Consider the following 16,855-nt stretch of genomic DNA (forward strand, 5'->3'; position numbering starts at 1 on the left):
ATGTTGATGTTGATGTTGTTGATGTTGTTGATGTTGATGTTGTTGATGTTGTTGTTGATGTTGTTGTTGTTGATGATGTTGATGTTGTTGTTGTTGATGTTGTTGTTGTTGATGTTGGTGATGATTGTGATGATGTTGTTGATGTTGGTGATGTTGTTGTTGATGTTGATGTTGTTGTTGATGTTGTTGTTGATGTTGTTGTTGATGTTGTTGATGTTGTTGTTGATGTTGTTGTTGATGTTGATGTTGTTGTTGATGTTGTTGATGATGATGTTGTTGTTGTTATTGTTGTTGATGTTGATGTTGTTGTTGATGTTGATGTTGATGTTGTTGATGATGTTGTTGATGATGATGTTGTTGTTGTTATTGTTGTTGATGTTGATGTTGTTGTTGATGTTGATGTTGATGTTGTTGTTGATGTTGTTGATGATGATGTTGTTGTTATTGTTGTTGATGTTGATGTTGTTGTTGATGTTGATGTTGATGTTGTTGTTGATGTTGTTGTTGATGTTGTTGTTGATGTTGATGTTGTTGTTGATGTTGATGTTGTTGTTGATGTTGTTGTTGATGTTGTTGTTGATGTTGTTGTTGTTGTTGTTGATGATGCAGCTCCCCGCATCTTCCCGCTGGTCTACAACATCGTGAAGCCCATCGTCAGCGAGGACACGAAGCTCAAGATTCGTGTCCTCGGGAGTGAGTCTACAACCACCAACACCCCCCACTACCCCCCACTACCCCCCACTAACACCCACTACCCCCCACTACCACTCACCCACTACCCCCCACTACCACACTACCCCCCACTACCACACTAACACTACCCCCCACTACCCCCCACTACCACCCACTACCACCCACTACCCCCCACTAACACCCCCCCACTACCCCCCACTACCCCCCACTACCACTCACACACTACCCCCCACTACCCCCCACTACCACCCACTACCACCCACTACCCCGCACTACCCCCCACTACCACCCACTAACACACACTACCACCCACCCACTACCCCCCACTACCACCCACTAACACACACTACCACCCACCCACTACCCCCCACTACCACCCACTAACACACACTACCACCCACTACCACCCACCCACTACCCCCCACTACCACCCACTAACACACACTACCACCCACTACCACCCACCCACTACCCCCCACTACCACTCACCCACTACCCCCCACTACCACACTAACACACACTACCACACTAACACACACACTAACACACACACTACCACCCACCCACTACCCCCCACTACCACACACTACCACCCACTAACACCCCCCCACTACCCCCCACTACCACCCACTACCACCCACTACCACCCACTACCCCGCACTACCCCCCACTACCACCCACTAACACACACTACCACCCACCCACTACCCCCCACTACCACCCACTAACACACACTACCACCCACCCACTACCCCCCACTACCACCCACTAACACACACTACCACCCACTACCACTCACCCACTACCCCCCACTACCCCCCACTACCACCCACCCACTACCCCCCACTACCCCCCACTACCACCCACCCACTACCCCCCACTACCCCCCACTACCACCCACCCACTACCACCCACTACCACCCACTAACACACACTACCACCCACTACCACCCACCCACTACCCCCCACTACCACCCACTAACACACACTACCACCCACTACCACCCACCCACTACCCCCCACTACCACCCACTAACACACACTACCACCCACTACCACCCACCCACTACCCCCCACTACCACCCACTAACACACACTACCACCCACTACCACCCACCCACTACCCCCCACTACCCCCCACTACCACCCACCCACTACCCCCCACTACCCCCCACTACCACCCACCCACTACCACCCACTACCACCCACTAACACACACTACCACCCACTACCCCCCACTACCCCCCACTAACACACACTACCACTCACCCACTAACACACACTACCACCCACTACCCCCCACTACCCCCCACTACCCCCCACTAACACACACACTACCACTCACCCACTAACACACACTACCACCCACTACCCCCCACTACCCCCCACTACCCCCCACTAACACACACACTACCACTCACCCACTAACACACACTACCACCCACTACCACCCACTACCACCCACTACCACACACGAACACACACTACCACCCACCCACTAAGACCCACCGTGAATGTCTCTCCCCGTGTCTCCCCGTGTCTCACCGTGTCTCCCCGTGTCTCCCCGTGTCTCCCCGTGTCTCCCCGTGTCTCCCCGTGTCTCCCCGTGTCTCCCCGTGTCTCCCCGTGTCTCCCCGTGTCTCCACGTGTCTCTCCGTGTCTCCCCGTGTCTCCCCGTGTCTCCCCGTGTCTCCACGTGTCTCTCCGTGTCTCCCCGTGTCTCCCCGTGTCTCCCCGTGTCTCCCCGTGTCTCTCCGTGTCTCCCCGTGTCTCCCCGTGTCTCCCCGTGTCTCCACGTGTCTCTCCGTGACTCCCCGTGTCTCCCCGTGTCTCCCCGTGTCTCCCCGTGTCTCCCCGTGTCTCCCCGTGTCTCCCCGTGTCTCCCCGTGTCTCCCCGTGTCTCCCCGTGTCTCTCCGTGTCTCCCCGTGTCTCCCCGTGTCTCCCCGTGTCTCCACGTGTCTCTCCGTGTCTCCCCGTGTCTCCCCGTGTCTCCCCGTGTCTCCCCGTGTCTCCACGTGTCTCTCCGTGTCTCCCCGTGTCTCCCCGTGTCTCCCCGTGTCTCCCCGTGTCTCCCCGTGTCTCCCCGTGTCTCCCCGTGTCTCCACGTGTCTCTCCGTGTCTCCCCGTGTCTCCCCGTGTCTCCCCGTGTCTCCCCGCGTCTCCCCTTGACTCCCCGCGTCTCCACGTGACTCCCCGTGTCTCCCCGTGTCTCCCCGTGTCTCCCCGTGTCTCCCCTTGACTCCCCGTGTCTCCCCGTGTCTCCTCTTGACTCCCCGTGTCTCCCCGTGTCTCCCCGTGTCTCCCCGTGTCTCCCCGTGTCTCCCCGTGTCTCCACGTGTCTCTCCGTGTCTCCCCGTGTCTCCCCGTGTCTCCCCGTGTCTCCCCGTGTCTCTCCGTGTCTCCCCGTGTCTCCCCGTGTCTCCCCGTGTCTCTCTCCGTGTCTCTCTCCGTGTCTCCACGTGTCTCTCCGTGTCTCCCCGTGTCTCCCCGTGTCTCCCCGTGTCTCCCCGTGTCTCCCCGTGTCTCCCCGTGTCTCCCTCTCTCTCCCCGTGTCTCCCCGTGTCTCCCCGTGTCTCCCCGTGTCTCCACCGTGTCTCCCCCCATCTCCCCGTGTCTCCCCGTGTCTCCCCGTGTCTCCCCGTGTCTCCCCGTGTCTCCCCGTGTCTCCACCGTGTCTCCCCCCATCTCCCCGTGTCTCCCCGTGTCTCACCGCGTCTCCACGTGTCTCCCCGTGTCTCCCCGTGTCTCCACCGTGTCTCCCCCCATCTCCCCGTGTCTCCCCGTGTCTCCCCGTGTCTCCCCGTGTCTCCCCTTGACTCCCCGTGTCTCCCCGTGTCTCCCCCTCTCTCCCCGTGTCTCCCCGCGTCTCCACGTGTCTCCCCGTGTCTCCCCTTGACTCCCCGTGTCTCCCCTTGACTCCCCGTGTCTCCCCGCGTCTCCACGTGTCTCCCCGTGTCTCCCCGTGTCTCCCCGTGTCTCCCCGTGTCTCCCCGTGTCTCCCCGTGTCTCCCCGCGTCTCCACGTGTCTCCCCGTGTCTCCCCTTGACTCCCCGTGTCTCCCCTTGACTCCCCGTGTCTCCCCGCGTCTCCCCGTGTCTCCCCGTGTCTCCCCGTGTCTCCCCGTGACTCCCCGTGTCTCCCCGTGACTCCCCGCGTCTCCCCGCGTCTCCCCGTGTCTCCCCGTGTCTCCCCGTGTCTCCCCGTGACTCCCCGTGACTCCCCGTGTCTCCCCGTGACTCCCCGTGACTCCCCGTGTCTCCCCTTGACTCCCCTTGTCTCCCCGTGTCTCCCCGTGTCTCCCCGTGTCTCCCCGTGTCTCCCCGTGACTCCCCGTGACTCCCCGTGTCTCCCCGTGCCTCCCCGTGTCTCCCCTTGACTCCCCGTGACTCCCCGTGTCTCCCCGTGTCTCCCCGTGTCTCCCCTTGTCTCCCCTTGTCTCCCCGTGTCTCCCCGTGTCTCCCCTTGACTCCCCGTGACTCCCCGTGTCTCCCCTTGTCTCCCCGTGTCTCCCCGTGTCTCCCCTTGACTCCCCGTGTCTCCCCGTGTCTCCCCTTGTCTCCCCGTGTCTCCCCGTGTCTCCCCGTGACTCCCCGTGACTCCCCGTGTCTCCCCGTGTCTCCCCGTGTCTCCCCTTGTCTCCCCGTGTCTCCCCGTGTCTCCCCTTGACTCCCCTTGTCTCCCCGTGTCTCCCCGTGTCTCCCCGTGTCTCCCCTTGACTCCCCGTGTCTCCCCGTGTCTCCCCTTGTCTCCCCGTGTCTCCCCGTGTCTCCCCTTGACTCCCCTTGTCTCCCCGTGTCTCCCCGTGTCTCCCCGTGTCTCCCCTTGACTCCCCTTGTCTCCCCGTGTCTCCCCGTGTCTCCCCTTGTCTCCCCGTGTCTCCCCGTGTCTCCCCTTGTCTCCCCTTGTCTCCCCGTGTCTCCCCGTGTCTCCCCTTGACTCCCCGTGTCTCCCCGTGTCTCCCCGTGACTCCCCGTGTCTCCCCGTGTCTCCCCGTGACTCCCCGTGTCTCCCCTTGACTCCCCGTGTCTCCCCGTGTCTCCCCGTGACTCCCCGTGTCTCCCCTTGTCTCCCCGTGTCTCCCCGTGTCTCCCCTTGACTCCCCTTGTCTCCCCGTGTCTCCCCGTGTCTCCCCTTGACTCCCCGTGTCTCCCCGTGTCTCCCCGTGACTCCCCGTGTCTCCCCTTGTCTCCCCGTGTCTCCCCGTGTCTCCCCTTGACTCCCCTTGTCTCCCCGTGTCTCCCCGTGTCTCCCCTTGACTCCCCTTGTCTCCCCGTGTCTCCCCGTGTCTCCCCTTGACTCCCCGTGTCTCCCCGTGTCTCCCCGTGACTCCCCGTGTCTCCCCTTGTCTCCCCGTGTCTCCCCGTGTCTCCCCGTGACTCCCCGTGTCTCCCCGTGTCTCCCCTTGTCTCCCCGTGTCTCCCCGTGTCTCCCCGTGTCTCCCCGTGACTCCCCGTGTCTCCCCTTGACTCCCCTTGTCTCCACGTGTCTCCCCGTGTCTCCCCTTGACTCCCCCGTGACTCCCCTTGACTCCCCTTGACTCCCCGTGACTCCCCGTGACTCCCCTTGACTCCCCGTGTCTCCCCGTGTCTCCCCTTGACTCCCCGTGTCTCCCCGTGACTCCCCGTGACTCCCCGTGACTCCCCGTGTCTCCCCGTGTCTCCCCGTGTCTCCCCGTGACTCCCCGTGACTCACCGTGACTCCCCGTGTCTCCCCGTGTCTCCCCGTGACTCCCCGTGACTCCCCGTGTCTCCCCGTGTCTCCCCGTGTCTCCCCGTGTCTCCCCGTGTCCCCCCGTGTCTCCCCGTGTCTCCCCGTGTCTCCCCGTGTCTCCCCGTGTCTCCCCGTGTCTCCCCTTGACTCCCCGTGTCTCCCCGTGTCTCCCCGTGTCTCCCCCCGTGTCTCCCCGTGTCTCCCCGTGTCTCCCCGTGTCTCCCCGTGTCTCCCCGTGACTCCCCGTGTCTCCCCGTGTCTCCCCTTGACTCCCCGTGTCTCCCCGTAACTCCCCGTGTCTCCCCGTGACTCCCCGTGTCTCCCCGTGACTCCCCGTGTCTCCCCGTGTCTCCCCTTGACTCCCCGTGTCTCCCCGTGACTCCCCGTGTCTCCCCGTGACTCCCCGTATCTCCCCGTGTCTCCCCGTGACTCCCCGTATCTCCCCGTGTCTCCCCGTGTCTCCCCGTGACTCCCCGTATCTCCCCGTATCTCCCCGTGTCTCCCCGTGACTCCCCGTATCTCCCCGTGTCTCCCCGTGACTCCCCGTGTCTCCCCGTGTCTCCCCTTGACTCCCCGTGTCTCCCCGTGTCTCCCCGTGTCTCCCCTTGACTCCCCGTATCTCCCCGTGTCTCCCCGTGACTCCCCGTGTCTCCCCGTGTCTCCCCGTGTCTCCCCGTGACTCCCCGTGTCTCCCCTTGACTCCCCGTGTCTCCCCGTGACTCCCCGTGTCTCCCCGTGTCTCCCCGTGACTCCCCGTGTCTCCCCTTGTCTCCCCGTGTCTCCCCGTGTCTCCCCTTGACTCCCCGTGTCTCCCCGTGTCTCCCCGTGTCTCCCCGTGACTCTCCGTGTCTCCCCTTGACTCCCCGTGTCTCCCCGTGTCTCCCCGTGTCTCCCCGTGTCTCCCCCTCTCTCCCCGTGTCTCCCCGTGTCTCACCGCGTCTCCCCGTGTCTCTCCGTGTCTCCCCGTGTCTCCCCCTCTCTCCCCGTGTCTCACCGCGTCTCCACGTGTCTCCCCTTGACTCCCCGTGTCTCCCCGTGTCTCCCCTTGACTCCCCGTGTCTCCCCGTGTCTCCCCGTGTCTCCCCGTGTCTCCCCGTGTCTCCCCGTGTCTCCCCTTGACTCCCCGTGTCTCCCCGTGTCTCCCCGTGTCTCCCCGTGACTCTCCGTGTCTCCCCTTGACTCCCCGTGTCTCCCCGTGTCTCCCCTTGACTCCCCGTGACTCCCCTTGACTCCCCGTGTCTCCCCGTGTCTCCCCGCGTCTCCCCGCGTCTCCCCGTGTCTCCCCGTGACTCCCCGTGACTCCCCTTGACTCCCCGTGTCTCCCCGCGTCTCCCCGTGTCTCCCCGTGTCTCCCCTTGACTCCCCGCGTCTCCCCGTGTCTCCCCGTGTCTCCCCTTGACTCCCCGTGTCTCCCCGTGTCTCCCCGTGTCTCCCCGTGTCTCCCCGTGACTCCCCGTGTCTCCCCGTGTCTCCCCGTGTCTCCCCTTGACTCCCCGTGTCTCCCCTTGACTCCCCGTGTCTCCCCGTGTCTCCCCGTGTCTCCCCGTGTCTCCCCGTGACTCCCCGTGTCTCCCCGTGTCTCCCCTTGACTCCCCGTGTCTCCCCGTGTCTCCCCGTGACTCCCCGTGTCTCCCCGTGTCTCCCCGTGTCTCCCCGTGACTCCCCTTGACTCCCCGTGTCTCCCCGTGTCTCCCCGTGTCTCCCCGTGTCTCCCCGTGTCTCCCCTTGACTCCCCGTGTCTCCCCGTGTCTCCCCGTGTCTCCCCGTGTCTCCCCGTGTCTCCCCGTGTCTCCCCGTGTCTCCCCGTGTCTCCCCGTGACTCCCCGTGTCTCCCCGTGTCTCCCCGTGACTCCCCTTGACTCCCCGTGTCTCCCCGTGTCTCCCCGTGTCTCCCCGTGTCTCCCCTTGACTCCCCTTGTCTCCCCGTGTCTCCCCTTGACTCCCCGTGTCTCCCCGTGTCTCCCCTTGACTCCCCGTGTCTCCCCGTGTCTCCCCTTGACTCCCCGTGTCTCCCCGTGACTCCCCTTGTCTCCCCGTGTCTCCCCGTGTCTCCCCGTGTCTCCCCCTGTCTCCCCTTGACTCCCCGTGTCTCCCCTTGACTCCCCGTGTCTCCCCGTGTCTCCCCTTGTCTCCCCGTGTCTCCCCGTGTCTCCCCGTGTCTCCCCGTGACTCCCCGTGTCTCCCCTTGACTCCCCTTGTCTCCACGTGTCTCCCCGTGTCTCCCCTTGACTCCCCCGTGACTCCCCTTGACTCCCCTTGACTCCCCGTGACTCCCCGTGACTCCCCTTGACTCCCCGTGTCTCCCCGTGTCTCCCCTTGACTCCCCGTGTCTCCCCGTGACTCCCCGTGACTCCCCGTGACTCCCCGTGTCTCCCCGTGTCTCCCCGTGACTCCCCGTGACTCCCCGTGACTCCCCGTGTCTCCCCGTGTCTCCCTCTGACTCCCCGTGACTCCCCGTGTCTCCCCGTGTCTCCCCGTGTCTCCCCGTGTCTCCCCGTGTCCCCCCGTGTCTCCCCGTGTCTCCCCGTGTCTCCCCGTGTCTCCCCGTGTCTCCCCGTGTCTCCCCGTGTCTCCCCTTGACTCCCCGTGTCTCCCCGTGTCTCCCCCCGTGTCTCCCCGTGTCTCCCCGTGTCTCCCCGTGTCTCCCCGTGTCTCCCCGTGACTCCCCGTGTCTCCCCGTGTCTCCCCTTGACTCCCCGTGTCTCCCCGTAACTCCCCGTGTCTCCCCGTGACTCCCCGTGTCTCCCCGTGACTCCCCGTGTCTCCCCGTGTCTCCCCTTGACTCCCCGTGTCTCCCCGTGACTCCCCGTGTCTCCCCGTGACTCCCCGTATCTCCCCGTGTCTCCCCGTGACTCCCCGTATCTCCCCGTGTCTCCCCGTGTCTCCCCGTGACTCCCCGTATCTCCCCGTATCTCCCCGTGTCTCCCCGTGACTCCCCGTATCTCCCCGTGTCTCCCCGTGACTCCCCGTGTCTCCCCGTGTCTCCCCTTGACTCCCCGTGTCTCCCCGTGTCTCCCCGTGTCTCCCCTTGACTCCCCGTATCTCCCCGTGTCTCCCCGTGACTCCCCGTGTCTCCCCGTGTCTCCCCGTGTCTCCCCGTGACTCCCCGTGTCTCCCCTTGACTCCCCGTGTCTCCCCGTGACTCCCCGTGTCTCCCCTTGTCTCCCCGTGTCTCCCCGTGTCTCCCCTTGACTCCCCGTGTCTCCCCGTGTCTCCCCGTGTCTCCCCGTGACTCTCCGTGTCTCCCCTTGACTCCCCGTGTCTCCCCGTGTCTCCCCGTGTCTCCCCGTGTCTCCCCCTCTCTCCCCGTGTCTCCCCGTGTCTCACCGCGTCTCCCCGTGTCTCTCCATGTCTCCCCGTGTCTCCCCCTCTCTCCCCGTGTCTCACCGCGTCTCCACGTGTCTCCCCTTGACTCCCCGTGTCTCCCCGTGTCTCCCCTTGACTCCCCGTGTCTCCCCGTGTCTCCCCGTGTCTCCCCGTGTCTCCCCGTGTCTCCCCTTGACTCCCCGTGTCTCCCCGTGTCTCCCCGTGTCTCCCCGTGACTCCCCGTGTCTCCCCTTGACTCCCCGTGTCTCCCCGTGTCTCCCCTTGACTCCCCGTGACTCCCCTTGACTCCCCGTGTCTCCCCGTGTCTCCCCGCGTCTCCCCGCGTCTCCCCGTGTCTCCCCGTGACTCCCCGTGACTCCCCTTGACTCCCCGTGTCTCCCCGCGTCTCCACGTGTCTCCCCGTGTCTCCCCGTGACTCCCCGCGTCTCCCCTTGACTCCCCGTGTCTCCCCGCGTCTCCCCGTGTCTCCCCGTGTCTCCCCTTGACTCCCCGTGTCTCCCCGTGTCTCCCCGTGTCTCCCCGTGTCTCCCCTTGACTCCCCGCGTCTCCCCGTGTCTCCCCGTGTCTCCCCTTGACTCCCCGTGTCTCCCCGTGTCTCCCCGTGTCTCCCCGTGTCTCCCCGTGACTCCCCGTGTCTCCCCGTGTCTCCCCGTGTCTCCCCTTGACTCCCCGTGTCTCCCCTTGACTCCCCGTGTCTCCCCGTGTCTCCCCGTGTCTCCCCGTGTCTCCCCGTGACTCCCCGTGTCTCCCCGTGTCTCCCCTTGACTCCCCTTGTCTCCCCGTGTCTCCCCGTGACTCCCCGTGTCTCCCCGTGTCTCCCCGTGTCTCCCCGTGACTCCCCTTGACTCCCCGTGTCTCCCCGTGTCTCCCCGTGTCTCCCCGTGTCTCCCCGTGTCTCCCCTTGACTCCCCGTGTCTCCCCGTGTCTCCCCGTGTCTCCCCGTGTCTCCCCGTGTCTCCCCGTGTCTCCCCGTGTCTCCCCGTGACTCCCCGTGTCTCCCCGTGTCTCCCCGTGACTCCCCTTGACTCCCCGTGTCTCCCCGTGTCTCCCCGTGTCTCCCCATGTCTCCCCTTGACTCCCCTTGTCTCCCCGTGTCTCCCCTTGACTCCCCGTGTCTCCCCGTGTCTCCCCTTGACTCCCCGTGTCTCCCCGTGTCTCCCCTTGACTCCCCGTGTCTCCCCGTGACTCCCCTTGTCTCCCCGTGTCTCCCCGTGTCTCCCCGTGTCTCCCCCTGTCTCCCCTTGACTCCCCGTGTCTCCCCTTGACTCCCCGTGTCTCCCCGTGTCTCCCCGTGACTCCCCGTGTCTCCCCGTGTCTCCCCGTGTCTCCCCTTGACTCCCCTTGTCTCCCCGTGTCTCCCCTTGACTCCCCGTGTCTCCCCGTGTCTCCCCTTGACTCCCCGTGTCTCCCCGTGTCTCCCCTTGACTCCCCGTGTCTCCCCGTGTCTCCCCGCGTCTCCCCGTGACTCCCCTTGACTCCCCGTGTCTCCCCTTGACTCCCCGTGTCTCCCCGTGTCTCCCCTTGACTCCCCGTGTCTCCCCGTGTCTCCCCTTGACTCCCCGTGTCTCCCCGTGTCTCCCCGCGTCTCCCCGTGACTCCCCTTGACTCCCCGTGTCTCCCCTTGACTCCACGTGTCTCCCCGTGTCTCCCCGTGACTCCCCTTGACTCCCCGTGTCTCCCCGCGTCTCCCCGTGTCTCCCCGTGTCTCCCCGTGTCTCCCCTTGACTCCCCGTGTCTCCCCGTGACTCCCCGTGTCTCCCCGTGTCTCCCCTTGACTCCCCGTGTCTCCCCGTGTCTCCCCGCGTCTCCCCGTGACTCCCCTTGACTCCCCGTGTCTCCCCTTGACTCCACGTGTCTCCCCGTGTCTCCCCGTGACTCCCCTTGACTCCCCGTGTCTCCCCGCGTCTCCCCGTGTCTCCCCGTGTCTCCCCGTGTCTCCCCTTGACTCCCCGTGTCTCCCCGTGACTCCCCGTGTCTCCCCGTGTCTCGGCGTGTCTCCCCGTGTCTCGGCGTGTCTCCCCGTGTCTCCCCGTGTCTCCCCTTGACTCCCCGTGTCTCCCCGTGACTCCCCGTGTCTCCCCGTGACTCCCCGTGTCTCCCCGTGTCTCGGCGTGTCTCCGCCTGTCTCCCAGGTGACTTCAAGGACGTGTTGTTGTCTCACATCGAAGCCTGCGAGCTGCCCGAGTTCTACGGCGGGACACGGACCGGGCCAGACGGAGACCCTCGGTGCGGAGACAAGGTGAGACACACGCGGAGACACACGGTGAGACACAGAGACACACGGTGAGACACACAGTGAGACACACGGAGACACACGGTGACACACGGAGACACAGAGACACACAGTGAGACACATGGAGACACACGGAGACACACGGAGATACACGGAGACACACGGAGACACACGGAGACACACAGAGACAAGGTGAGACACACGCGGAGACACACGGTGAGACACAGAGACACACGGTGAGACACACAGTGAGACACACGGAGACACACGGTGACACACGGAGACACAGAGACACACAGTGAGACACATGGAGACACACGGAGACACACGGAGACACACGGAGATACACGGAGACACACGGAGACACACAGAGACAAGGTGAGACACACGCGGAGACACACGGTGAGACACAGAGACACACGGAGACACACGGAGACACACGGTGAGACACAGAGACACACGGAGACACACGGAGACACACGGTGAGACACAGAGACACACGGAGACACACGGAGACACGGTGAGACACGGAGACACACAGAGACACACAGTGAGACACGGAGACACACGGAGACACGGTGAGACACGGTGAGACACGGAGACACACAGAGACACACTGAGACACACAGTGAGACACGGAGACACACGGAGACACACGGAGACACACGGTGAGACACGGTGAGACACGGAGACACACAGAGACACACAGAGACACACAGAGACAAGGTGAGACACACGCGGAGACACACGGTGAGACACGGAGACACACGGAGACACACAGAGACACACAGTGAGACACGGAGACACACGGAGACACACGGTGAGACACGGTGAGACACGGAGACACACAGAGACACACGGTGAGACACGGAGACACACGGTGAGACACGGTGAGACACGGAGACACACGGTGAGACACGGTGAGACACGGAGACACACGGTGACACACGGTGAGACACGGTGAGACACGGAGACACACGGTGACACACGGTGAGACACGGAGACACACGGTGAGACACGGAGACACACGGAGACACACGGTGAGACACGGAGACACACGGAGACACACAGAGACAAGGTGAGACACACGGTGACACACGGAGACACAAGGAGACACACAGTGAGACACGGAGACACACGGAGACACACGGTGAGACACGGTGAGACACGGAGACACACGGTGACACACGGTGAGACACGGAGACACACGGTGAGACACGGAGACACACGGAGACACACGGTGAGACACGGAGACACACGGAGACACACAGAGACAAGGTGAGACACACGGTGACACACGGAGACACAAGGAGACACACAGTGAGACACGGAGACACACGGAGACACACGGTGAGACACGGTGAGACACGGAGACACACGGTGACACACGGTGAGACACGGAGACACACGGTGAGACACGGAGACACACGGAGACACACGGTGAGACACGGAGACACACGGAGACACACAGAGACAAGGTGAGACACACGGTGACACACGGAGACACAAGGAGACACAGTGAGACACGGAGACACACGGAGACACACGGTGACACACGGAGACACAAGGAGACACACGGTGAGACACGGAGACACACGGAGACACACGGTGAGACACGGTGAGACACGGAGACACACGGAGACACACAGAGACACACGGAGACAAGGTGAGACACACGCGGAGACACACGGAGACAAGGTGAGACACACGCAGAGACACACGGAGACACACGGTGAGACAGAGACACACAGAGACACACGGAGACAAGGTGAGACACACGCGGAGACACACGGAGACACACGGAGACACACGGTGAGACAGAGACACACAGAGACACACGGAGACACACGGAGACAAGGTGAGACACACGCGGAGACACACGGAGACACACGGAGACACACGGAGACACAGGGAGAGACACAAAGACACACAGAGACACAGAGAGAGACACACGGAGACACGGAGACACAGAGACACAGAGACACACAGAGACTCACAGAGACAAGGTGAGACACACACGGAGACACACGGTGAGACAGAGACACAGAGACACAGAGAGACAAGGTGAGACACACGGAGACACAAGGAGACACACGGAGACACAGAGACACAGAGAGAGACACACGGAGACACACGGAGAGACACGGAGACACAGAGACACAGGGAGACACACGGAGACACAGAGAGACACACGGAGACACACAGAGACACAGAGACACACGGGGAGACACAGAGACAAGGTGAGACACACAGAGACAAGGTGAGACACACACGGAGACACACAGAGACAGAGACACACAGAGACAGAGACACACAGAGACAGAGACACACGGAGACACACGGAGACTAGGTGAGACAGAGACACACAGAGACACACGGAGACTAGGTGAGACACACGGAGACACACGGAGACACACAGAGACACACAGACACAGAGACACAGAGACACACTCGGAGACACACGGTGAGACACGGAGACACACGGAGACACACAGAGACACACGGTGAGACACGGAGACACAGAGACTAGGTGAGACACACAGAGACACACGGAGAGACACTCGGAGACACACAGAGACACACAGAGACACACAGAGACTCACAGAGACAAGGTGAGACATACACGGAGACACACAGAGACACTCGGAGACACTCGGAGACACGGTGAGACACACTCGGAGACACACGGAGACACACAGAGACACACGGAGACACGGTGGGACACACTCGGAGACACACGGAGACACACAGAGACACACGGAGACACTCGGAGACACGGTGAGACACACTCGGAGACACACGGAGACACACAGAGACAGAGACACACAGAGACAGAGACACACGGAGACACACGGAGACACACGGAGACACACGGAGACAAGGTGAGACACACGCGGAGACACACGGAGACACACGGTGAGACAGAGACACACAGAGACACACGGAGACACACGGAGACAAGGTGAGACACACGCGGAGACACACGGAGACAGAGACACACAGAGACAGAGACACACAGAGACAGAGACACACGGAGACACACGGAGACACACGGAGACTAGGTGAGACAGAGACACACAGAGACACACGGAGACTAGGTGAGACACACGGAGACACACGGAGACACACAGACACAGAGACACAGAGACACACTCGGAGACACACGGTGAGACACGGAGACACACGGAGACACACAGAGACAAACGGTGAGACACGGAGACACAGAGACTAGGTGAGACACACAGAGACACACGGAGAGACACTCGGAGACACACAGAGACACACAGAGACACACAGAGACTCACAGAGACAAGGTGAGACACACACGGAGACACACAGAGACACTCGGAGACACTCGGAGACACGGTGAGACACACTCGGAGACACACAGAGACACACGGAGACACGGTGGGACACACTCGGAGACACACGGAGACACACAGAGACACACGGAGACACTCGGAGACACGGTGAGACACACTCGGAGACACACGGAGACACACAGAGACACACAGAGACAGAGACACACAGAGACAGAGACACACGGAGACACACGGAGACACACGGAGACACACGGAGACAAGGTGAGACACACGCGGAGACACACGGAGACACACGGTGAGACACACGGAGAGATACTGAGACACAGAGAGACACAGAGAGAGATACAGAGAGACACAGAGACAGAGACACACAGAGACAGAGACACACGGAGACACACGGAGACACACGGAGACTAGGTGAGACACACGGAGACACACGGAGACACACAGAGACACACAGACACAGAGACACAGAGACACACTCGGAGACACACGGTGAGACACGGAGACACACGGAGACACACAGAGACACACGGTGAGACACAGAGACACAGAGACTAGGTGAGACACACAGAGACACACGGAGAGACACTCGGAGACACACAGAGACACACAGAGACACACAGAGACTCACAGAGACAAGGTGAGACACACACGGAGACACACAGAGACACACGGAGACATTCGGAGACACGGTGAGACACACTCGGAGACACACGGAGACACACAGAGACACACGGAGACACTCGGAGACACGGTGGGACACACTCGGAGACACACGGAGACACACAGAGACAGACGGAGACACTCGGAGACACGGTGAGACACACTCGGAGACACACGGAGACACACAGAGACAGAGACACACAGAGACAGAGACACACGGAGACACACGGAGACACACGGAGACAAGGTGAGACACACGCGGAGACACACGGAGACACACGGTGAGACAGAGACACACAGAGACACACGGAGACACACGGAGACAAGGTGAGACACGCGGAGACACACGGAGACAGAGACACACAGAGACAGAGACACACAGAGACAGAGACACACGGAGACACACGGAGACACACGGAGACAAGGTGAGACACACGCGGAGACACACGGAGACACACGGTGAGACAGAGACACACAGAGACACACGGAGACACACGGAGACAAGGTGAGACACACGCGGAGACACACGGAGACAGAGACACACAGAGACAGAGACACACAGAGACAGAGACACACAGAGACAGAGACACACGGAGACACACGGAGACACACGGAGACTAGGTGAGACACACGGAGACACACGGAGACACACAGAGACACACAGACACAGAGACACAGAGACACACTCGGAGACACACGGTGAGACACGGAGACACACGGAGACACACAGAGACACACGGCGAGACACAGAGACACAGAGACTAGGTGAGACACACAGAGACACACGGAGAGACACTCGGAGACACACAGAGACACACAGAGACACACAGAGACTCACAGAGACAAGGTGAGACACACACGGAGACACACAGAGACACACGGAGACACTCGGAGACACGGTGAGACACACTCGGAGACACACGGAGACACACAGAGACACACGGAGACACTCGGAGACACGGTGAGACACACTCGGAGACACACGGAGACACACAGAGACACACTGAGACACTCGGAGACACGGTGAGACACACTCGGAGACACACGGAGACACACAGAGACACACGGAGACAGAGACACACGGAGACACTCGGAGACACGGTGGGACACACTCAGAGACACACGGAGACACACAGAGACACACGGAGACACTCGGAGACACGGTGAGACACACTCAGAGACACACGGAGACACAGAGAGACACACGGAGACACTCGGAGACACGGTGAGACACACTCGGAGACACACGGAGACACACAGAGACACAGAGACACAGAGACTAGGTGAGACACACAGAGACACACGGTGAGACACAGAGACACAGAGACTAGGTGAGACACACAGAGACACACGGAGAGACACTCGGAGACACGGTGAGACACAGTGAGACACAGAGACACGGAGACACACGGAGACACACGGAGACACGGAGACACAGAGACACACAGAGACACACAGAGACAAGGTGAGACACACGCGGAGACACACGGAGACACAGAGACACAGATAGAGACACAGACACACACGGAGACACACGGAGAGACACAGAGACACAGAGAGACAAGGTGAGACACACGCGGAGACACACGGAGACACAGAGACACAGAGAGACAAGGTGAGACAGACGCGGAGACACATGGAGACACACAGAGAGACACACAGAGAGACACAGAGAGAGACACACAGTGAGACACACGGAGACACAGAGACTCACAGAGACACAGAGACAAGGTTAGACACACGGAGACACAGAGACACACAGAGACACACAGAGACAAGGTGAGACACACGCGGAGACACACGGAGACACAGAGACACAGATAGAGACACAGACACACACGGAGACACACGGAGAGACACAGAGACACAGAGAGACAAGGTGAGACACACGCGGAGACACAC

The 16,855-nt window shown here is 61.7% G+C and overlaps 1 protein-coding gene across 2 annotated transcripts in view; it reads left to right on the forward strand.

Moving 5' to 3' along the window:
• The window catches only part of LOC144953246 (SEC14-like protein 2), a 126,571-nt gene that overhangs the window by 85,795 nt on the left and 23,921 nt on the right, over positions 1 to 16,855 (forward strand). For both annotated transcript variants that reach the window (XM_078883814.1, XM_078883815.1), the window contains 2 exons: positions 610 to 693; positions 10,864 to 10,970. In XM_078883814.1, the coding sequence (XP_078739940.1) occupies positions 610 to 693; positions 10,864 to 10,970 (191 nt within the window). The remainder of the gene's footprint in view (positions 1 to 609; positions 694 to 10,863; positions 10,971 to 16,855) is intronic.

This window comes from Lampetra fluviatilis, chromosome 73, assembly GCF_964198595.1.
Source record: "Lampetra fluviatilis chromosome 73, kcLamFluv1.1, whole genome shotgun sequence".
In the NCBI taxonomy this organism is placed as follows: domain Eukaryota; kingdom Metazoa; phylum Chordata; class Hyperoartia; order Petromyzontiformes; family Petromyzontidae; genus Lampetra; species Lampetra fluviatilis.